Genomic DNA, 23,732 nt, shown 5'->3' on the forward strand with positions numbered 1-23,732 from the left:
TTTTGGGAGCTCTGTCCTGCGGGGAGGGGGCTTACATGGAACAACCTGGAGGCTGGGAGGAGGGAAGGGGCGGTTCTGACCGGTTGGACTGGTGTGCGCTGCTTGGGGAGAGGGAGTGTGTCTGTTTTTTGTTGTAGTGCTCGCTCCCATGCACTCAGTACAGTATCATCATCATCATCATCAATCGTATTTATTGAGCGCTTACTATGTGCAGAGCACTGTACTAAGCGCTTGGGAAGTACAAATTGGCAACATATAGAGACAGTCCCTACCCAACTACTTGCACACAGTAAGTGCTCAGTAAATATGATCGACTGAGTGTATAAATGAATGTGGACTGACATTGGCCACAGTGACTCTCTCCTCTCATAATAATAATAATAATAATGGCATTTAAGCACTTACTGTGTGCTATTCTAACTGCTGGGGGCAACACACGACCAGTGACTTGCCCAAGGTCACACAGGTGAAAAGCGGTGGAGCGGAATTCAAACCCCTGACCTCTGACTCCAAAGCCCGGGCTCTTGCCACTTTTAGACTGTGAGCCCACTGTTGGGTAGGGACTGTCTCTATATGTTGCCAATTTGTACTTCCCAAACGCTTAGTACAGTGCTCTGCACACAGTAAGCGCTCAATAAATACGATTGATGATGATGATGAAGACCATCAGGTTGTCCCACGGGGGGCTCACAGTGTTAATCCCTATTTTACAGATGAGGGAACTGAGGCACAGAGAAGTTGTGGCTTGCCCAAAGTCATAGAGCTGACAAGTGGCAGAGCCGGGGTTAGAACCCATGACCTTTGACTCCCAAGCCCGGGCTGTTTCCGCTGAGCTTCTCTTCTGGAGGGCCCATCTCCTCCAGGCGGCCTTCCCTGCCTAAACCCCCATTTCCTCATCTCCCTCTCCCTTCTGCTTCACCCTGACTCACTTCCCCCTCCTCCAGCTCCACGGCGCTTATGTACAAACCTGTAATTTGTTTATTTCAATTGTCTGTCTCCACTCCCTCTAGACTGTAAGCTCATTGTGGGCAGGGAATGTGTCTGCCTAATGTTGTACTCTCCCTAGTGCTCGGTATAGTGCTCTGCACATGGTACACGCTCAATAAATACAATTGAATAAGTGAATGGGGCCTGAATGTTGTAGAGTTGGAGCTACTACTTTCCAAATGCATAAGGGAAACACAAAGGTGTGCAGAGATCAGAAGCTCCTTGTGGGCAAGGACTGTGCCTATACGACCTCTTGTGCTGTCCCGAGCGCTTAGTTCAGTACTCTGCACACAGTAAGTGCCCAATAAACAATAATAATAATGATCCCTATCCCCCCTGCCTTGCCTCCTTCTCCTCCCCACAGCACCTATATATATGTATATATGTTTGTACATATTTATTACTCTATTTTACTTGTACATATTTACTCTATTTTATTTTGTTAATATGTTTTGTTCCGTTGTCTGTCTCCCCCTTCTAGACTGTGAACCCGCTGTTGGGTCTCTATATGTTGCCAACTTGTACTCCCCAAGCGCTTAGTACAGTGCTCTGCACACAGTAAGCGCTGAATAAATAGGATTGAATGATGGCATTTATTAAGCGCTTACTGTGTGCAAAGCACTGTTCTAAGCGCTGGGGAGGTTACGAAGCAGTCAGGTTGTCCCACGTGGGGCTCACAGTCTTCATCCCCATTTTACAGGTGAGGTAACTGAGGCACAGAGAAGTGAAGGGATTTGCCCAAAGTCACACAGCTGACATTTGGCAGAGTCAGGATTTGAACCCATGACCTCTGGCTCCCAAGCCCGGGCTCTTTCCACTGAGCCACGCTGCTTCTCGGTAAATAACACCGATTGATAGGCTTGCGGCTGTGAACTTTGCTGTCGTCTCCTAAGTGTTCACTGCAATGTCCTGCACGCTGTAGGCGTTCAGTAAAGCAGTACTGAATGGAACCGAGCCAGGTGGAAGGGGCTTCTACTCCCATCCATCTCTCAAGCAGTTTGAGAAAACTGAATTCTTCCTCCCCAGCAGGCATTCCCAAGGCCTTTGAATAATTCCCCACAAGGAAACTGCCTGAAACTTCTGGATTAAAAAAAATATTAATGAAAGCGGTTTAGAAGATTTTCCTACTTTTCCCCACTTTATGATCAGTTTCTAATTGACTCTGGAAGCCCAGAAATCAGTGATCAAATCCTATCCACTGCAACCCAGACATCATGGGGCAGCATGGAAAGAAGTGGGAGGTTTTGTGTTTGGCTTTGAGATCTCAGGTAACCTCTGGTTTATTGTTGAAGTTGCATAGTGTTAATTAGCCGCAACACGAGTTAATGGGGGTGAGCCTTAGATGGGCTGGGAATAAGTTGTACTTTCCTAAGCTCTTTATACATTGCTGTGCGCACAGCAAGTGTTCAAATACCATTGATTTAATTCCTTTTTTTCCCTTAGAAATTGGCAGATACTTGAGTGTTACAGAACCTCTTAATCTTGGCAGGAGTCTTTGAACTTTTAAGGATCTCTGTTTCTGCTATTTCAGTCTCTGTTCTGTTTCAGCTCTCAGCCCCCTAGACTGTAAGCTCACTGTGGGCGGGAACTACATTTACCAACTCTTATATTCTCTTAAGTGCATAGTATAATGCTCCGCACTCGGTAAACGCTTAATTGATCGGTCCCCAGAACCGGCCAATGCTTAGAATCCGCTCAAATATTTGCCGTGTCTCATTGAGGGCCCGCAAGCATGGGCCTGGGAATCAGAAGGTCATTGGTTCTAATTTTGGCTCTAACATTCTCTGCCGTGTGATATTGGACAAGTCACTTCACTTCTCTGTGCCTCAGTTACCTCATCTGTAAAATGGGGATTGAGACTGTGAGCCCTACATGGGACAGGGACTATGTCCAACTCGATTTGCTTGTTTCTGCCTCAGCGCTTAGTGTGGTGACTGACACTGTAAGTGCTTAATAAACACCATTATTATTATTATCTGGAGATTCATTCATTCAATCGTATTTATTGACCGCTTTCTGTGTGCACAGCACTGTACTAAGCGCTTGGGAAGTACAAGTTGGCAACACATAGAGACCTAGGCATCCAATGGGCTCTGGTTTTCTAGCAGACTTTGTCGACACTGTTGTCATGGCCCGTGATGGGAGAATTTGATTTGGTCAGTAAGGCAGAGAGAGAGGGATTAGGGAAGTGAAGCAAATCAATCAATCGTATTTATTGAGCGCTTACTGTGTGCAAAGCACTGTACTAAGCGCTTTGGAAGTACAAGTTGGCAACATATAGAGACAGTCCCTACCCAACAGTGGGCTCACAGTCTAAAAGGGGGAGACAGAGAACAAATATTTAGCAGGTTGGCCTGTTGGAGAGAGCATGGGCCTGAGAGACAGTGGAGCAGTGTGGTCTAGTGGAGACAGTGTAGGCCTGGGAATCAGATGGACCTGGGTTCTAATCCTGACTCGGCCACATGCCTGCTGCGTGATCTTGGGTGAGTCGTTTCACTTCTCTGGCCCTCAGTTACCTCAGCTGTGAAACAGGGATTAAGGCTTTGAGCCCCATGTAGGATAGGAACTATGTCCAACCTGAATATCTTATATCGACCCCATTGTTCAGTACAGTGCCTGACATGTAGTATGTGCTTAACAAATGTCATTTAAAAAAAAAAAACTATAAAAAAAATACTTGGCCCGTGATGGGAGAATTTGATTTGGTCAGTAAGGCAGAGGGAGAGGGATTAGGGAAGTGAAGCAAATCAATCAATCAATCGTATTTATTGAGTGCTTACTGTGTGCAGAGCACTGTACTAAGCGCTCGGGAAGTACAAGTTGGCAACATATAGAGACGGTCCCCACCCAACAGTGGGCTCTCCTCCCCATACCCCCCCGCCCTACCGCCTTCCCCTCCCCACAGCACTTGTATATATTTGTACTGATTTATTACTCTAATTTATTTTACTTGTACATATTTACTATTCTGTTTATTTTGTTAATGATGTGCCTATAGCTAGAATTCTATTTGTTCTGACAGTTTTGACACTTGTCTACATGTTTTGTTTTGTTGTCTGTCTCCCCCTTCTAGACTGTGAGCCCGTTGTTGGGTAAGGGACGTCTCTATAAGTTGCCGACTTGTACTTTCCAAGCGCTTAGTACAGTGCTCTGCACACAGTAAGCGCTCAATAAATACGATTTGAGTGAATGAATGAATTTAGCCTTAGTTTCCCCCCCAGCTCATTAAGTCCTTTGGATTCACGCTGATCCATTTCTACTGGATCACCAGCCCAGCCTGGCCGCAAACAGCTGATGAAAACCCGGATATGGGAGCTGAATGGATCTTTTGACATAGACCTTGTGGAGGAAACCCAATGTTTGTGTACATGAAAATGTATCTTTTCAGCAGACACATCAGTCTGTCCCGCACATATCCAGAAAGCGGGGTTTAACAGTCCCAAACTAGGATTTTAGAATTAAAAAAAAATTGCCCTTTGCAGATGCTTCTTTGAGTGGACATATGTGTAATAATAATTGTGGCATTGACTTACTCTGTGCCAATCACTGTACCAAGTGCTGGGGAAGCTAAGTGATAATCAGAGCAGACACCATCCCTGTCCCACGTGGGGCTTGCAGTCTAAATAGGAGAGAGAACAGGTCTTGAATCCTCACTGTGCATTCAATCAATCGTAATTATTGCATGCTTACTGTGTGTACTAAGCCCTTGGGAGAGTTCAACAGTAAGCACATTCCCTGAGGAAACTCAGGCTTGGAGAAGTGAAGTGACTTGTCTGAGGTCATACGGCATGCGAGTGGCAGAACTGGGATGAGAACCCAGATCATCTAACTCCCGAGACCGGATTTTCTACCCCTCCCTGTGTGCTTATGTGTGTGTGTTTGTGTTTGAGGTGTGTAGCATCTCACCTGTAACAACATCCTGTTAAGCAAAGGGAGTGGATTTAAGCAGGAACAATCGTCAGAGACTCAATTTCTGTTCCAACTTAGTGATGTGAGGTGAAGGCAGCCCTCTGAAGTGGGCAAATGAGAATTCCTCCCCCAACTTGAAGGATTTGGGGTGTGTCAGAGAAAAGAGGTAAAGGAGCAGTATCTCCCCGAGTAGAGCATGGGCCTGGGAGACAGAAAGACCTGGGTTCTTATCCCAGTCCTGCCACTTGTCTGCTGTGTGTGATCTTGGGCAAGTCACTTCACTTCTCCGTGCCTCAGTTACCTCATCTGTTGTTTGGGGGATGAAGACTGTGAGCCCCATGTGGGACACAGACTGTGTCCAACCTGATTAGCTTGCATCTATCCCAGCACTTAGTAGTTGAGCATATAGCAAGTGCTTAACGAAAAATGTTTTTTTAAAAGAGGGGAATTTACTCTCTGAATATATTTCAGGGGACTCTGGTTTGTTGACCAGTGTAAAGGCTTGAAAATGGCAAAGGAGTCATGATCTGAAGGAATGGGCTTCTCTCCGCAGAATCTTGTCCATCAGTGGTATTTATTGAGCGCATACTGATACTGTGTGCAGAGCACTGTACTAAGCACTTGGGAGAGTACCCTGCCCACAGCAAGTTGCAGTCTAGAGACTGTCCAGTGGAGAAAGTTAAACCCAGGCTTCTCTTTTATATTGTATAGCACCTGTACCCTATTCTGAGCTCAAATGTGCCCCCAAACTGAAGATGGATGATAATAATGACAGTAATGATGATATATGTTAAATGCTTACCGTGTGTCAAGTACTGTTCTAAGTGCTGGGATAGATCCAAGCTAATCAAGTTGAACACAGTCCCTGTCATTCATTCAGTCATATTTATTGAGCGCTTACTGTGTGCAGAGCACTGTACTAAGTGCTTGGAAAGTACAATTTGGTAACAGAGACAATCCCTACCCAGCAGCGGGCTCCCAAGTGTGACTCATAGCCTTGATTCCCATTTTACAGACGAGGGAACTGAGGCACAGAGCAGTGAAGTGACTTGCCCAGGGTCATGCAGCAGACAAGTGGCGGAGCCAGAATTAGAACCCAGGTCCTTCTGATTCCCAGGCCTGTGCTCTGTCCACCAGATGGGTCTTTACCGAGTGCTTATCATGGATGGAGCTGGTTGGGGGGGTGTATTCCTGCCCACAAGGAGCTCACAATCTTTTCTTTTGTCTTTCAATCCAGGGGAATTCAGGATGCTCCAAGGCTACAGTCCCGTGTTCCAGGCTTTCCTGGGGACCTTGTTCACCTGGGGCCTGACCGCAGCAGGAGCGGGATTAGTGTTCGTGTTCTCCAGCAGACAGGTGAGCGTCGTGTTTCCTGTGTGATAGCCGATCCCGCCTCCGGGGTCAGGGTGGGCTGAACTGGATGCCCTGAGCCAAACTTTATGACTTTTAGGCTTTCCGGGCAACTGCTGCTAATAATAACGATAATGATAACTGTGGTATGTTTCAGGGGCTTAGTACGTGCCAAGCGCTATAGTAAGCGCTGGACTGGACCCAAGATAGGTTGGATACGGTCCATTTTCCACATGGGGCTCAAAGTCTAAGTGGGAGGGAGAACAGGTCTCCATTTTGCACATGAGGAGACAGAGCCCCAGGGAAGTTCAGTGACTTTTTTTTTAATGGTGTATTTAAAGCACTTATTCTGTCCCAGACATTGTTCTAAGTGCTGGGGTAGATAGAACATAGGTTGGACACAGTCCCTATCCCACATGAGGCTCACAGTCTTAATATCCAATTTTCCAGAAGTTCAGTGACCTTTTTTTTAATGGTGTATTTTAAGAGCTTACTCTGCACCAGACATTTGTTCCAAGTGCTGAGGTGGATAGAAGATAATCAGGTTGGATGCAATCTCTGTTCCACGTGGGGCTCACAGACTTAATCCTCATTTTTCAGAAGTTCAGTGACTTTTTTTTAAATGGTGTATTTTAAGAGCTTACTCTGTGCCAGGTCCTGTTCTAGGCGCTGGGGTAGATACAAGCTAACCAGGTTGGATGCAGTCCCTGTCCCACATGGGGCTCACAGTCTTAATCCCCATTTTCCAGATGAGGGAACTGAGGCACAGAGAGGTGAAGTGGCTAGCCCAAGGTCACTTGAATTGGCCAATCTGAGGTTAGAACCCAAGTCTTTTGCCTCTTAAATTGGGCGTCTTTCTGCTAGCCCACGCTGCTTCTCATTTCTGTAATTAATGCTAATTTATTGATTTATCCTGTTATTTAAGCACTCATACCCAATTTTCCTTCTTCTTCTCACCTGGAATTCTTCATAGATTCCATCTATCCCACTAGGTTATAAACTCCTTAAAAGAAATGTCCTGTCTACTACCTCTATTCTACTCTCCTAGGTGCTCAATACAGTTCTCTTCACATAACAGGTGCTCTGTAAATAATGCTGATGGATTGGTAAGAAGGATAGAAGTAAATGCGTAAAGGAAATGTATAAAAGGGGGAAAAGCAGCTTGGCCTAGCGGAAAAAGCTCGGGCCTGAGAGTCCGAGGACCTGGATTCTAATCCCAGTACTGCCACTTGTCTGCTGTGTGACCTTGGCCTCGCTGTGTGACTCCTCTGGGCCTCGGTTCCTTCATCTATAAAATGGGGGTAAAAGCTGTGAGTCCCGTGTGGGACATGGACCGTGTCCAACCCGATTAGCTGGTATCTATATCTACCCCCGTGCTTAGAATAGTATTTGACACATAGTAAGCACTTGACAAATATCATCATTATTGTTATCATTACCCCAGTGCTTAGTATGGCCCATAGTAAGCCCGTAACCACTAGCATTAAAAAAATAAGAACCGAGGGATGGAGATTCTTAAATTTCCTTTAAATCTTCTGTGTGATGTTTTCAAGGAAGGGAGGGAAGGGCTCTCACATCCTGTCTCAGAGCGTTTGCTCATTTGCAGGTATTAGATGAAGTCTGCCCTGGGTGTTGTGTGCCAGAAGTCTTTGGTTGCCAGGTCTGTGGCTTGGAGTCACCAGAATTGTTTCAAAGGCCAGAGGAGGAGAACCAGATCCTGTTCTGAGACCCCTCTTATGAAGGCCTTCTTTTCACTCTCCGGGCAGAATTGGCAGACTTGAAAAGCCAAATGTTTTTCTTTTTCACAACCTAGGTGTTGCAAGAAATTACGAAGCAGCGTGGCCTAATGGAAAGAGCCTGGGTCTGGGAATCAGAGCGTGGCATAGTGGATAGGCCATGGGCCTGGGAGTTAGTAGGTCGTGGGTTCTAATTCCAGCTCTGCCACTTGTCTGCTGTGTGACCTTGGGCAAGTCACTTCACTTCTCTGGGCCTCAGTTCCCTCATCTGGAAAATGGGACTGGTTGTGGACAGGGAATGCCACTGTTTATCGTTGCATTGTACTTTCCCAAGGGCCTAGTACAGTGCCCTGCACACAGTAAGCGCTCAATAAATAGGATTGAATGAATGAATGACAGGGATTGTGTCTTGTATCTACCCCAGTGCTTAGTACAGTGCCTGTCACCTAGTAAGGGCTTAGAAAATACCATTGAAAAAAGAGGGGAAACGAACCAGTCACCTGAGTTTTATCCAAACGTATTGCGAGAAAGAGTGGGAAAGTCAAACGTGGTTGGTTGGCTTGGCAAGGCCGTGTGGGTAGTAGGATCAGAGGTGGATTTTGATTTCATGGACAAGATCCTGGAGGTTAGAGGAAACGTTTCAGGGTAGTGGAACAAAATAAAAAGGTAGAGGTGCCGGTGAAATTTTTCCAAAAGAAAAGGTAAAATAAATAGCATGGCACTAGGCCGGACTAGAGCCCAGGTCTTTCTGTCTCCCAGGCCCTTAGAGTCTAGGGGATGGATCCCACCTGGATTGGGTCATGGCTTGGAATTTAAATGCAGGATCTGGGGAAAATCAGGCCTTCTGAGAAGGAAATTGGATTTCCGTATTATGACTGACTGGCTTAACAGTGAATTTCTGGTTAACTGACTGGTTTAACCATGAATTTCTAGTTGCTTTGATTTTCTAGGTCAGGTCTAAATTATGCAGATACTTCAAATTAAATGAGCATTCTAAAAGGAATATTCCAGTCAATTTTTTTCCCTTAAAGCATACAGAAAATTGAGGCCAAATCCGAATTATCCAATTAACTTACTAATTCAGGCCTGATATAGATTTAAAAAACAGCTTCTCTTTTTTTTTGTGTGTGAGCTTTGGTTTCAGCCTTCATTGGTGCTTCTTTCTCCATCTCCCTGTCTGTTTTTCTGGGACTTGGAGGTTCTGTCCGTCTGTCAATAAATGTATTCATTAGTGATATTTGAGTGTCTTTTTAAGTCCACACACAGAACTGAGGACTTGGGAAAGCACAGAATAACAGATCTCTTATCTTCCCACCCTATCTTACCCTTCACCGAATCACTCATGCACTTCAGTCTTCACCCCCTAAGCACTTAGGTACTAATCCGTCTCCCCACAACACTCAGTTTTGTTTTTTCATGGAATGTGTCAAGCGCTTACTATGTGCCAGACACTGTACTAAATGCTGGGTAGACACAAAATAATCAGGTTGGACACAGTCCTTGTCCAGCATGGGGTTTGCAGCGTTAATCCCCATTTTATAGATGAGCTAAACGAGGCACAGAGAATTGTCTTAAGGTCACACAGCAGGCAAGCGGCGGAGCCAGGATTAGAACCCAGGTCCTCTGACTCCCAGGCTGGGTTCAATCCACTAGGCCATGCTGCTTCTCAATTGTAATTTTAGTGTTCATCTCTCAAACTAGATTGTGAGCTCCTTAAAGACAGGGGTAGTGTCTTCTAACTCTATTGTATTGCATTCTCCCAAGCGCTTACTACAGTGCTCTTCACTCGGTAGTTTGTCTACTGACCCTTTTGTACTCTCCTAAACTTAGTACAGTGCTCTGCCCAGCTAAGCGCTCAATAAATACTATTGATTGAGAAGGAAGAAACATGTTCTGTGCCCTTCAGCAGCATATGAGCTGATGGGGGAAAAGGTAACCTTGGACCTGATTTTATGCAGAGAGGTAAAGATTGGAAGATCTGTGAGCCTGCATGGTGATTTATTTGGGGCTTGTAAACAGCATGGCCACGTGAAAAGAGCACTGGCCGAACCTGGATTCTAATCACCCCTCTGCCACTCGCCTCTTGGGCAAGTCACTTGACTTCTCTGTGCCTCAGTTTCCTCATCTGCATATTATTATTATGGTATTTTTAAGCACTTACTGTGTGCCAGACACTGTACTAGGCACTGGAATGGAGAAGCAGTATTTGCTCTCCTTCCTACTTAGAGGACCTGATTATCTTAATAATCATAATAATGGTATTTGTTAAGTGCTTATTATGTGCCAGGCACTGTACTAAGCGCTTGAGTGGATACAACTAACTTAGGCTGGACACAGTTCCTGTCCCATGTGGGGCTCACTGTCTTAATCCCCATATTACAGATGAGGTAGCAGACCCAGAGAAGTGAAGTGACATGACTCAGTGGAAAGAGCCCGGGCTTTGGAGTCAGAGGTCATGGGTTCAAATCCCGGCTCCGCCAATTGTCAGCTGTGTGACTTCGGGCAAGTCACTTAACTTCTCTGGGCCTCAGTTAACTCATCTGTAAAATGGGGATTAAGATTGTGAGCCCCCAGTGGGACAACCTGATCATCTTGTAACCTCCCCAGCGCTTAGAACAGTGCTTTGCACATAGTAAGCGCTTAATAAATGCCATAATTATTATTATTATTATTATTATACCAAGTGCCACACAGCAGACAAGTGGTGGAGCAGGGATTAAAACCCAAGACCTTCGGACTCTCGGCCTGTGCTGTATCCACTATCAATCAGTCAATCAATCGCATTTATTGAGCACTTACTGTGTGTAGAGCACTGTACTAAGCGCTTGGGAAGTAGAAGTTGGCAACATATAGAGACAGTCCCTACCCAACGGTGGGCTCACAGTCTATGCCACGCTGGTTGTATCTACCCCAGCACTTAGTACAGTGCTTGGCACATAGTAAGTGCTTAACAAATACCACAATTATTATTATGGGAAGGTGACATATTCCTGTCACTTGACTTGCAGGTCCCTCACCATTGATAGACAAAGATAGGTAACAGCTGTGTGATTCAGCACTGAGTTTTGTTTTTTTTTTTGGTGGTATTTAAGTTCTTGCTATAAGCCAGGTGCTAGTCCTGGGGTAGATCCAAGGTAATGAGGTTGGACACAGTCCCTGTCCCACAGAGAGCTCACAGCCTTAATCCCCATTTTACAGATGAGAGAACTGAGCCCCAAAGAAGTGACTTGCCCAAGGTGAGCAGACAAGTGGCAGAGATGGCATTAGAACCCAAGTCCTTCCAGGCCCTTGCTTTTTCCGTTAGGCCAAGCTGCTTCTCTGACTGATGGGCGAAGATAGGTAACAGCTGGGTGTGATTCAGTCCTGCTTTTGATGGGCTAAGATGGGTAGCAGCTGGCTGAATTAGCACTGTGATGGACCTCAGCTGAATAGTCAGCAAAGCCCAGTGGGAAGGAAACATGTGATGATGCTCAGAAAAGACCTCTGGAACTCGGAGAGGTCATCCCTTTTTCCAGATACTCTTCACGCAGAAAGCGAGGAAGTAGAGGCTTTCAAAGATACACGCCTCTGTCGCATGTCTCCATTAGAGTTTAAGTTTTGGTAGATTTTATAGGGCTGCTGGCACCTGAAGCTCAAGCATCTTGTTTTCGTTCACAGAGACGGGTCTTAGATGGAAGCCTTGGATTTGCTGCTGGGGTAAGTAGTTCGTGGAGGGCGGGAAGAAAAAAAGAGTCTGTGTTCTTTTAGTCATTCTGCCCACCTACCTGTGAATCACCTTGGCTTCTTCAGCCTCAGTGTTTTGGTAGTGAAAGAATTTGGGGGATTTTAATTCTTGTTCCTTGAGTTAGCAGGTCCATGGTCTCTCACTGTAATGAGAGCAAGAATATTAATAACTGTGGTGTTTGGGGAAGTGGTGTGGCTGGTATTTGCTGAGCAACTTACTCTGTGCAGAACACTTTACTAAGCACTTGAGAGAGCACTTAAATTGTAAGCTTGTTGTGGGCTAGTAATGTGTTTACCAACTCTCTGCTCCCCCAAATGCTTAATACAGTGCCCTGCACACAGTAAATGCCCCCGGTAAATATGACTGGGCGTGTAAGCTTTTTGTGGGCTGGGAATAGTCTTTTTTTTTGTATTATCATTATTCAGGAATAAAAAAATCAATCAACCAATCATATTTATTGAGCACTTACTGTGTGCAGAGCACTGTACTAAGCGCTTGGGAAGTACAAGTTGGCAGCATATAGAGACAGTCCCTACCCAACAGTGGGCTCACAGTCTAGAAGGGGGAGACAGAGAACAAAACCGAACATATTAACAAAATAAAATAAATAGAATAGATATGTACAAGTAAAATAATAGAGTAATAAATATGTACAATCATATATACATATATACAGGTGTTTATTACTATATTAATATTGTATATTAAAATATTACTAGGGAACGGGACTCGTGTTTTCCCACAAAGGCTGCACTGTTTATTCTTGGGCACATTTAAACTGAGGATTTTATTGTTCCCTGGAAGGTCTTAATGTCCTGATCTGACTGTATTCTTTCTCCCTTGGCTATTGTATGAAATTGGCCCAGATACTTCCCCACAAAGAGGTAACAGGCAGAGAAGAGGGAGATGCCTGTGGAAGCCACCACACAGCTTTGCTGGCCCAATAATATCCCTGAGAGCTGTCTTTTTTTTTAATAATGGAATTTAAGCACTTACTGTGTGCCAGGCACTGCTAACTGCTGGGGCAGGTGAAAGCTAATCAGTTTGGACACAGTCTATATCCTATGTAATAGAGAAGCAGCATGGCTTAGTGGAAAGAGCACGGGCTTGGGAGCCAGAGGTTGTGGGTTCTAATTCTGACCTCACCACTTGTCTGCTCTGTGACCTTGGGCAGGCCACTTAACTTCTCTGGGCCTCAGTTACCTCATCTGTAAAATGAGGATTACGATTGTGAGCCCCACTTGGGACAACCAAAATTATTATTACTATTATTAACAGGAAATCCCCAGGTTTCCTGAGAAGCAGTGTGGCCTAATGGATAGAGCCCAGACCTGGAAGACAGAGGACCTGGATCCTAATCCCACCTCTGCCACTCATCTGCTGTGTGATTTTTGGGCAGGCCATTTAACTTCTCTGTGCCTGTTACCTCTGCTGAAAAAAGGGGATTTGATGTCTGTTATCCCTCCTATTAACTGTGAACCCCATATGGGACCTCATTATCCTGAGCCCACCCCAGAACTTAGTACAGTGCTGGGCAAACAATAAGTGCCTAAGTACTGCAATTATTATTAATAATTATGGTATTTGTTAAGCACTTACTATGTGCCAAGCACCATTCTAAGCACTGGGGGAGATACAAGGTAATCAGGTTGTCCCGTTTGGGGCTCAGTCTTAATCCCCATTTTCCAGATGAGGAAATTGAGGCAGAGAAGTGACTTGCCCAAAGTCACACAGCTGATAACTGGCGGAGCTGGGATTAGAGGCACAGAGAAGTTAAGTGACTTGCCCAAAGTCACAAAGCTGATAACTGGTGGAGCTGGGATTAGAACCCATGACCTCTGACTCCCAAGTTGCCGCCTTATTGGGTGAAGTGGGCTTGGCAGGGTTGTGTTAGTTGGAATGGGTAGGATTTGGGAAGAACGCTCAGTTTTTGTGCTGGGGCATTTGACAAATCTCAGTAGGGTTGTAGTTGTGAGACAGAAAAGACTTCCTTTAGGCTCAGCCAAAATTGCTGTCACTTCACGTCGCTGTGTTTTGGTTCTCCCATCTGTCGATGGGCTAAACTCCAGCTTGTCTCTGTCCTAGTTTATGGGGTAGGAAGAATGAGTATTGAATCCCCACTTTACTGATGAGAAGACTGAGGCCCAGAGAAATAAGCAGTGTGGCCTAATGGAAGGAGCGCGGGGAATCAGGAGTTGGGCTCTAATCCCGGCTCCTCCACTTATCTGCTGTGTGATCTTGGGAAAGTCACTTCACTTCCTTGGGCCTCAGTTTCCTCATCTGTAAAAGGGGGATTAAGGCGGTGAGCCCCATGTGGGACATGGACTGTGTCCAACCGGACATCTGTCCCAGCACCCAGTACAGTGTCTGACACATAGTAAGAGCTTAAATGCCATTATAATCACACATATAATACTAATTGAGCACTTGCTGTGTGCAGAGCACTGTACTAAGTGCTTGGGAGAGTCCAGTATAAAAGAGTTGGTAGACAAGTTCCCCGCCCACAATGAGCTTACAGTCTAGATGGGTGGGGGAAGAGACTTTGATACAAATAAGTAGACTATGTTTATGGACATAAATGCTGTGGGACTGAGGTAGGGGTGAATAAAGGCAGCAAAGCCAAGTGCAAGGAGAAGGTATTGCAAGGGTTAAGTACCAGATGGTTAATCCCTTTTTTCCCAGATGGGGGAAGGAATCCCTGAAGGCTGAAGGATTTGTTCCCAATCTTCCAGGCTTGGGAAGCAGCGTGACCTAGAGAAATAATGATAATATTAATGATGATGGTGATGATGGGTGATGGTATTTAAGTGCTCACTATGTGCCAGGCCCTGTACTGAATGAACTCGGACCTGGGTTCTAATCCCGGCTCCACCACTTGGCTGCTGGGTGACCCTGGGCAAATTGCTTCACTTCTCTACGCCTGTTCCCTCAACTGTAAAGTGGAGATTTAATACCTCTTCTCCCTCCTACTTAAACCGCGAGCCCCATGTGGGATATGGACTGTGTCTGACCCGATTAGCTTTTATCTACCTCAGCCCTCAGAACAGTGCTTGACACAGTAAGCATTTAACAAATACCATAAAGAAGGCGGAAATCTCCCCAGTGAAACCATCTGTGCTTTTCCTTCTTTCCCCCTGACCAACCCCCTACGCCACACACTTCTAAAGCCTTCTGGTCCCTTTTGCTTTCAGGAAAAAAGTCACCCCATTCACCAACTTCCTTACTTTTCTTTAAGGCAGGGCCGTACAGTGGTTCATTCAGTCGTAATTGTTGGTTACTTACTGTGGGCAGAGCACTGTACTAAGCACTTGTGGAAGTACAATATAAAAACAGACACATTCCCCGCTCACAATGAGCTTATAGTCTAGTGGGGGAGACAGACGTTAATATAAATAAATTACAGATCTGGAAATAAGTGCCGTGGGGCTGGGAGGGGGGGCATTTTTTGAGCGCGTACTGTGTGTGGAGCACTGGACTAAGCTCCAGGGTGGCTGCGCTTTGCAGAGGGGTAAACCAGGCTTTGGGGCCCTGGTCCGGTGAGATAGGGAGATGGCAGTCTCCCCATCCCCGTCCCCTCTTGGTGCCACTTACAATCGGAGTTGGCAGAGCCGCTGGAGAGGAGGTCATCATTTTGGCTGCGGGGGCTTGGTGGGGACCAGAGGGAAGGAAGGGAGACAAACTTAAAAAGAGAAGACAGATTATTATTATTATATTCTTTTCAATTTCATGCTTCAGATTTACAGCGCCATTATCAACTGAGCGGGGGAGGAAATGAGATATATTACCTTCTCTAGATGCTGATGAAAAATCCAGTGTTTGTCTTGGCACGTGTTCCGGGCCCGTTTATCCTGCCAAGCGACAGGTGGTTGGGGGGGAGAGGGATGCTACCTTCCTTTCTTGCTTCCTTGACCTCAGGGGTCACACTCAATTTGTCGGCAGAGCAGTTGGCAGCTGCAGAGTTCCTGAACCCTCCCCAACATATGTCGGGGGGTGAGGAGTAGAAAGGTTGGGCTTCCCCCCTGGTTCCCCGCCACCCACCAGAAAAAGTCCCTCTACCCTCCCCCTTTCTCCCCCCTGAAACAAAATCTCTGCTCTCAGGGTCGGTAGAGGTTGTAAAGACCCAATGCCCGGGTCTTTTTGCCCTTAGCGGGCAAAGCCTGGTGTTGCTTCAGATGCAACCTTTAGTCAGTTGATTTATTGAGCGCTTATTGTGTGCAGAGCACTGGACTAAATGCTTGGGAGAGTACAATAGAATTAGCAGACACATCTCAGGCCCAAAATGAGCTAGAATAACAATGGCATTTGATAAGCGCTTGCTATGTGCCAAGCACTGTACTAGGCACTGGGGTAGATGCAGTGCTATCAGGATGTAGATCCGGTGTTCCGTGGGGCTCACAGTCTGAGGAGAGAGACCAGGTACTCAATTCCTGTTTTACAGATGAGAGGCTTGAGGCGGGGAGAATCAATCAATCATATTTATTGAGCGCTTACTATGTGCAGAGCACTGTACTAAGCGCTTGGGAAGTACAAATTGGCAACATCTAGAGACAGTCCCTACCCAACAGTGGGCTCACAGTCTAAAGGGGGGAGACAGAGAACAAAACCAAACATACTAACAAAATAAAATAAATAGAATAGATACGTACAAGTAAAATAGAGTAATAAATATGTACGAACATATATACAGGTGCTGTGGGGAAGGGAAGGAGGTAAGATGGGGGGATGGAGAGGGGGACGAGGGGGACAGGAAGGAAGGGGCTCAGTCTGGGAAGGCCTCTTGGAGGAGGTGAGCTCTCAGCAGGGCCTTGAAGGGAGGAAGAGAGCTAGCTTGGCGGATGGACTCCTGGTTGGTCAGGGGTTATGATCCACCAGACCGGAACCTGCAGCAAGGCCCGACAGTCAAAGGCTGCAGGCCGGTCTGGAAAAGCAGCCTTTCCATCCTGCCATCTGGGAAGTTCAGCCTGGAACCCCAGCCAGCACCTCCCAGGATGAGGTGACAAAATCCCTCCGGGCCCGCCCGACCCTCCTCTCTGGAGACAAGTGGGAGAAGCAAAGTGACTTACCCGAGGTCTCAGAGCTGGGTTTATATTAATGATAGTAGTGGTGATACAGCGCTTAGAGCAGTGCTTGGCACATAGTAAGCACTTAATAAATGCTGTCATTATTATTGTTATTATTAGTATCTGTTACTATTTGTCAAGCACTGTTATGAGCCCTGGGGTAGGTACAAGTTAATCAGGTTGGACACAGTCCGTGTCACACATGGGGCTCACAGTCTTAATCTCCATTGTACGGATGAGGAAACTGAGGCACAGAGAAGTGAAGCGACTTGCCTGAGGTCACACAGCAGATAAGTGGCGGAGCCAGGGTGGGAACCCAGTAATTTCTGATTCCCAGGCCCGGGTTCTATTCACTCAGGCCATGTTACTTCTCTTAAAACCCTGATTATTATTATTATTCTTATTTATGATATTTACCCAAGTGCTTATTATGTGTCCATACAAGCGCTGGGGTAGATACAAGTTAATCAACCTGACTGCAGCCCTATCCCACTTGGGACTCACAGACTAAGGAGGGAGAACCAGTACTAAATCGCCATTTTACAGATGAGGAAACGGAGGCACAGAGAAGTTACATGACATGCCCAAGTGCACACAGCAGGCAGGTGGGGGAATCTGGGATTAGAACCCAGGTCCCCCAACTCCCAGGCCCGGGCTCTTTCCACTAGGCCACACCACTGGCCCTCACTCCCAGTCCTGTGTTGCTTCCGCCTTCCCCATTCCCACCTCTCCCACCCAGATGTCCAGGAATAGCCATTTTGGGATCACGGAGCTGGAAGGGATGCCACGGTCAATCTTGTTGGTCCGGATCTTTTTAAAAAATGGGCTGACCATGGTCTGGGTCCCAGCCAGAACCAGAACTCAACAGGCCGGGGCATCTCCCAGCAAGGCCCGCCAGCCAGGGGTCTCACCCACCCACCGGTAGACTCGCGAACCCCTCAGATACCAGCTTGGACAAAGTCCTTGGGCCAGGGTAGATGACCTTTGAGGTCCTTCCTAACTCGTTGATGCCGTGTAGCACGTCTCCTTGTGACCGATGATTGCCAGGCACGGAGCCCAGTGGGATTGGCGGCAAGGGAAAGGTCAATTTACCAAAGGGGTGAGGGTTGAAGATGTGCGTGGAAACACTCAGGTTCAACCGATCGGTGGTATTTATTGAGCGCTTACTGTGGGCAGAGCACTGTACTTAGCACTTGGGAGAGTACAATATAACAGACGCGTTCTGTCGATGATCAGGTCCCACGTGGGGCTCGCAGCTTAAGAAGAAGGGAGAACTGGTATTGAATCCTCTTTCTGCTGATGAGGCAACTGAGGTAGGGAGAAGTGAAGTGATTTGCCCAGGGTCCCACAGCGGATGAGTGGCAGAGCTGGGATTAGAACCCAGGTCCTCTAACTCCCAGGTCTGTGCTCTATCCACTAGGCCATACTGCTTTCCTTGCCTCAGCTCTTTGCATCCCCATGCTCACCCAGGAAATGTAGAACTTCCATGCCCTCCTCTACCATGTTATACTTGGTTTTTGCTGCTAAGTGCTGACTACATTACAGGCACCGTACTAAGCACTGGAATAGATACAATCCAGTCAGATTGTCCCACATAGGGCTCACAGTCTGACACCCCCCACCCCCCATTTCACAGATGAAGGAACCGAGGCCCAGTGAAGTGACGTGCCCGAGGTCACGCGGCAGAGCTGGCATTAGAACCCAGCCAGTTTTTTCCAACTCCCGGGCCCCTGCTCTATCCACTTGGTCACCCTCCTTCTTAGGCTACTTGATTCAGAGCCTTGATCCGTTGGAGAGGGGTCTGAATTAAATCGAGCCCTGTGAGGCTGACATCAGAGAGTTCTGCCCCATCGCTTTGTCCTCGGGCAGCTCGTCGCCTCATCGAGTCCCTGGAGGCAGAGCCATGTTGCCCCGGCAACCCACCTTCCACATCTGGTCTGCGACAAGTCCGTAGCTAAGGAGAAGCAAATTCTCCGATTGAAATGGAACTCACTGGGAGCTTTCAGGGACACTGTGGGAGCCGTGACGGCCGATGCCACTTGATGGTATTTCCCCGCCTTGGATTCTCTTGCATTGTTTTTTGTTTTCATAGGAGAAGCAGCGGAGCCTAGTGGATAGAGTTCGGGCCTGGGAATCAGAAGGACCTGGGTTTTAATTTCCGTTCCACCTGCTGTGTGACCTTGGGCAAGTCGCTGTAATTCTCTGGGCCTCAATTCCCTCATCTGTAAAAAGGGGATTAAGACTGTGAGCCCCATGTGGGACATGAACTCTATCCAACTTGGTTAGCTTGTATCTACCCCAGTGCTTAGTACCATTTAAAAATTTATAGTAATAGTGGTATTATTAAGCACTTACTATGTTCCAAGTCATTTACTAAGTTCTGGGAGTAGATACAAGATAATCAGGTAGGATGTAGTTCCTGTTCCACATGGGGCTCACAATCTAGACATAGTAAGCTCTCAAGAAATACAATTGAATAAGAACAGACTGTAAATTAAGACCATGAAGCAAGAGGGACAGTCTGGGGATTTCCAGGGTGGTAGGAATATGTGGGAATTTCCTCCTTTCTAGGTGACCATTCCGAATGTCTATAATATCCACAAGGAAATAATAATTATTATGGCCCTTGGTAAGCACTTACTATGTGCTGAGCACTCGGGTAGATACAGGGTAATCAGGTTGGACAGTCCCTGTCCCACAGGGCTCACACTCCTGTCCCCATTTTATAGAAGAGGTAACGGAGGCCCAGAGAAGTGAAGTGACATACCCAAGGTAACACAGCAGACATATGGCGGACCCAGGATTAGAACCTTGGTCCTTCTGACTCTTAGGCTTGGGCTCTAGCCACTAAGCCATGCCACTTTTAACTCTTCTCTTTCCTCCACTGATACCCACAGTGGATAATCATGAGAACGAGGCGTAAATACCTTCCTAGAGTCACTCTTATCTGCTAACATTTGAGGTGTATATGGACTTGGCGTGTTTAGGCATGTAATGCTCCAGCATTTGATGTGAGGTATATCAAAGAGCTCGTTTGTTTTTTTTTTTAAATCTCCCCCCCATTGCCCCGTAATAAAAGATGGAAGTACATACCTCTAAAACTACCATATGTAAGGCACATCAATCAGTTGTATTCATTGAGCACTTAATGTGTGTCAAAACACTGTACTGAGAGCTCCAGAGAGTCCAATATAACAGAGTTGGAAGACCTTTTCTCTGCCCACAAGGATCTTAAAATCTATGGGAACCTTTCCGGGGCAGAGAGGGTCCTTTGCTACATGTCCTCACTCCCCGTCAAGCAAATCAGTGATATTAAGGGCTTAGTATAGTGCTTCGCACACAGTAAGTGCTCAGTAAATACGACTGAATGAATATCTGAGTGCTTACTGTGTGCTGAGCCCTGTACTAACTGCTTTGGAGAATGCAATAGTAAGTAGGAATCAATCACTTAATTGAGTGATTACTCTGTGCAGAGCACTGTACTAAATGCTTGGAGAAAGTACAATGCAACAGAAGTAGCAGACACATTTCCTGCCTGTAATGAGCTTACAGTCTAGTGGGGTTATTTTATTATTGTGTTGTCGAGTCGTTTCCAATTCACAGCGACTCCGTGGATATACTTTCTCCAGAACGTCCTGTCCTCTGCCATAATCCGCAACCTTTCTAACGGTTCTTCCGTTATCGTTGTTAAGGTCTCTATCCATCTAGCTGCCGGCCTGCCTCTTCCACATTTTCCCCGGACTTTTCTGTGCATTACTGTCTTCTCCAGAGAATTAGTTGTCCTGATTGTGTCCAAAATCTGCTCATCTGAGTCGTCATTGGGCCTTCCAAAGGCCGCTTTTGTTTAATTTGCTCTAAAATCCATTTGTTTGGGGTAGATGGACTCTAATATGAATCAAGTCGTTTACAATATATAATTTAAAGATATGCGCACAAGTGGTGTGGGGTTGGGGTGAATATCACATATCCAGGTGCATGGATGACACAGAAGGGAAAGGAAGGCAGGATCTTCACCCTCAACGAAGATCCAAGATCTAAGCGCTCAACCATACGTTTCTCCAGTGGTGATTGTGGGCTGTGAGGCAAGGGACGGTTTGGTTTTAAAAGTGCCCCTAACCCATACTGGGATCCTCTTGGGAATTGCTTAATCTGGATTGCATTTCCTGGCTGTGCTATCTGCTTCCTCTCTCTGCTTCTTGGCTTCCCCATCAGAGATGGCGGAATATGTCTTTAAGAACAGCAGTCAATAAAGATACACCCTTCCACCGGAACATTTTCAGTCAATCAAGGTATTTTTTGAGTGCTTATTGTGCACAGAGTATTGTACTAAGCGCTTGGGACAGCACAATAGTCAGTAGGGACAATCCTCACCCTCAACAAATTTAGCGTTTGGCTTGACTGTTCATCTTTCTGGTGGTGATTGTGGGTTGTGAGGCAAGAGACGGTTTGGTTTCACAAGTGCCCCAAACCCCGTCTTGGAATCCTCCTGGGAGTTACGAGATCTGGATTGTGTTTCTTGGCTGTGTTATCTGCTTCCTTCCTCCGATTTCTGTCTTCCCCATCTGAGTTGTGGGGAAATGTGGCAAGTAGAGCCATGCTCTGCCTCTTGAGGGTGATCATCAAAGACACAATCTTCATTCAGCACTTAGAACGGTGCCCTGCACATAGTGCTTAACAACTACCATAATTATTATTATTCAGTCATATCTGAGAGCTTAGTGTGTGCAAAGCACTGTACTAAGTGCTTGGGAGAGAGAGTACAATACAACAGTAGGCAGACACATTTCCTGTCCACAATGAGCTTACAGGCTAGAGGTTCCACCAGAAGTCTTTCAATCGATCAATAGTATTTATCGAGTGCTTACTATGTGCAGAGAGAATGCAGTACTGCAGAATTAGCACTCGTTCCCCTTCCATAATGAGTTTATGGTCCAGAGGGGGAGATAGACATTAATAGGCACAAGTTCAGTACCCTGCACACAGTAAGCACTTAATAACTATGTTTAATAGGAGGGGGCAAAGTGATTGAGTGCTTTAAAGCCAACGGTAGGGAGTTTCTGTTTGCGGAGGTAAATAGGCAACTGCTGGAGGTTCCTGAGGAGTCGGAAAACATGGATTGAACGTTTTTGTGGAAAAACGATCCGGGCAGTGGACTGGAGTGGAGAGATAGGAGGCAGGGAGGTCACTTAACTTCTGTATATCTGTTTCCTCAGCAGTAAAATGAGGATTCAGTCACTTTTCCCCTCCTACTTAGTTTGTGATTTCCATGAGGGACAAGGGACTGTGTCCAATGAGATTACCTCGTATCAACCCCAGTGTCTAGAACAGTGCTTGGCACCCAGAAAGCACTTACCAAATACCATAATAATAAAATCATGGTAATAATAAGGGACATGGGCCCGGGAAGCAGCTGTAGCTTCCCGCTTTCATTGCTCTTCACGAAAGGTGGGGAAAAGGAAACAGGAGGACTGGAACTCTTTTGGAAACCTTGGTTTTTCTGTGACAAAATCAACCATGACAACTCTGGGGATAATCAAGTTTAGTTGTTAGGGAGAGGAAAGAATATATATATCTCAAATGTATAAACAAGGAGGAAATGGATTAGTATTTGGAGGAAGGATCCCAAGCCTATTGCCTTAACCTGGCTCCGCCAATTGTCAGCTGTGTGACTTTGGGCAAGTCACTTAACTTCCCTATGCCTCAGTTATTTCATCTGTAAAATGGGGATTGACTGTAAGCCCCCCGTGGGACAACCTGATCACCTTGTATCTCCCCATGGCTTAGAACAGTGCTTTGCACATAGTAAGCACTTAATAAATGCCATAAAAAAACCCAGTGCATAAATTATTTAAAAATGATATTTGAGCATTGTGTGTATTGGAAGGTTTGAGGTTGGGAGCACAATGGACAAGCAACCGAGAGCTCTGGTGTCCCCTTTCTAGCTGTGCCGCAGGAGTACAAGTCTCTTTCCTTGCTCTGCACTTGGATTTGCACCCTTTATTAAGAAGAATAATTGCGGGTTTAAGTGCTTACTACATGCCAGGCACCTTACTAAGCCCTGGGGTGGATACAAGCAAATCGTGTTGCATACAGTCCTTGTCTCACATGGGGCTCACAGTCTTCATCCCCATTGTGTAGATGAGGTAACTGAGGCTCAGAGAAGTGAAGTGACTTGCCCAAGGTCGTACAGCAGACAGGTGGCAGAGCCAGGAGTAGAACCCAGGCCCTTCTGACTTTCAGGCCCATTCACAATCCACTAAGCCATGCTGCTTCTCCATAGTGATCCCCATGTGGGACAAGAGCTGTGTCCAACATGATCACGTTATATCTACCCAAACTATTATTATTATTATTATCATCATTGTTTTTAGGCTTTCTCCAATGTGGGCTATGGCACTTGATCTCTCTGGATCTGGGTTCTAATCCCAGCCCCGCCTGCTTGTGTGACATCGGGCAAGTCACTTCACTTGCGGGCCTTCATTTTCCCTCCTCGGTCAAATGGGAATTAAATCCCGTTTGAGCCCCAGGTGGGATGGGGCTGGTGTCCCATCTGATTATCCTGTATCTATCTCAATACTGAAAAGTGTTTGGCACCCAGTAAATGCTTAAAGATGATTATTATGATTATTATCATCATCATCATTATTATTGTTACAAGAATATATAGAGGGAGGGATTCTTCCACTCTAATTTACTTTATCTTCCCCTGGCTCCAAGTTGTAGCACTTTGAGGTTAGGCATCAAACCTGTTACCTCTGTTGTACTCTGCCAAGTGCTTAGTACAATAATAATCATTGGAATAGCTTACTGTGTGCCAAGCACAATACTACATGCTGGGATGGAGTATTAACACATCGGACCGAGTCCCTTTCCCAGATGGGGTTTCATGCTAAGGGGAGAAAGAACAGGTATCTTATCCCCATTTTTACAGATGAGGAACCTGAGGCACAGAGAAGCTGCCTAAGG

The 23,732-nt window shown here is 46.2% G+C and overlaps 2 protein-coding genes across 4 annotated transcripts in view; one reads left to right on the forward strand and one right to left on the reverse strand.

Annotated features, from left to right (window-relative positions):
* SSTR2 (somatostatin receptor 2) overlaps nucleotides 1-4,777 on the reverse strand; it is a 44,595-nt gene extending 39,818 nt beyond the window's left edge. The window contains exons 1-2 of the mRNA XM_038757146.1: nucleotides 4,773-4,777; nucleotides 1,888-1,927 (exon numbers count right to left, since the gene is read on the reverse strand). Coding sequence (XP_038613074.1) covers nucleotides 1,888-1,927; nucleotides 4,773-4,777 — 45 coding nt within the window. The remainder of the gene's footprint in view (nucleotides 1-1,887; nucleotides 1,928-4,772) is intronic.
* SLC39A11 (solute carrier family 39 member 11) overlaps nucleotides 1-23,732 on the forward strand; it is a 296,134-nt gene that overhangs the window by 38,845 nt on the left and 233,557 nt on the right. For all 3 annotated transcript variants that reach the window (XM_038757085.1, XM_038757084.1, XM_038757083.1), the window contains 2 exons: nucleotides 6,134-6,252; nucleotides 11,640-11,678. In XM_038757085.1, the coding sequence (XP_038613013.1) occupies nucleotides 6,145-6,252; nucleotides 11,640-11,678 (147 nt within the window). In that variant the 5' untranslated portion in view covers nucleotides 6,134-6,144. The remainder of the gene's footprint in view (nucleotides 1-6,133; nucleotides 6,253-11,639; nucleotides 11,679-23,732) is intronic.

This window comes from Tachyglossus aculeatus, chromosome 15 (assembly GCF_015852505.1).
Source record: "Tachyglossus aculeatus isolate mTacAcu1 chromosome 15, mTacAcu1.pri, whole genome shotgun sequence".
In the NCBI taxonomy this organism is placed as follows: domain Eukaryota; kingdom Metazoa; phylum Chordata; class Mammalia; order Monotremata; family Tachyglossidae; genus Tachyglossus; species Tachyglossus aculeatus.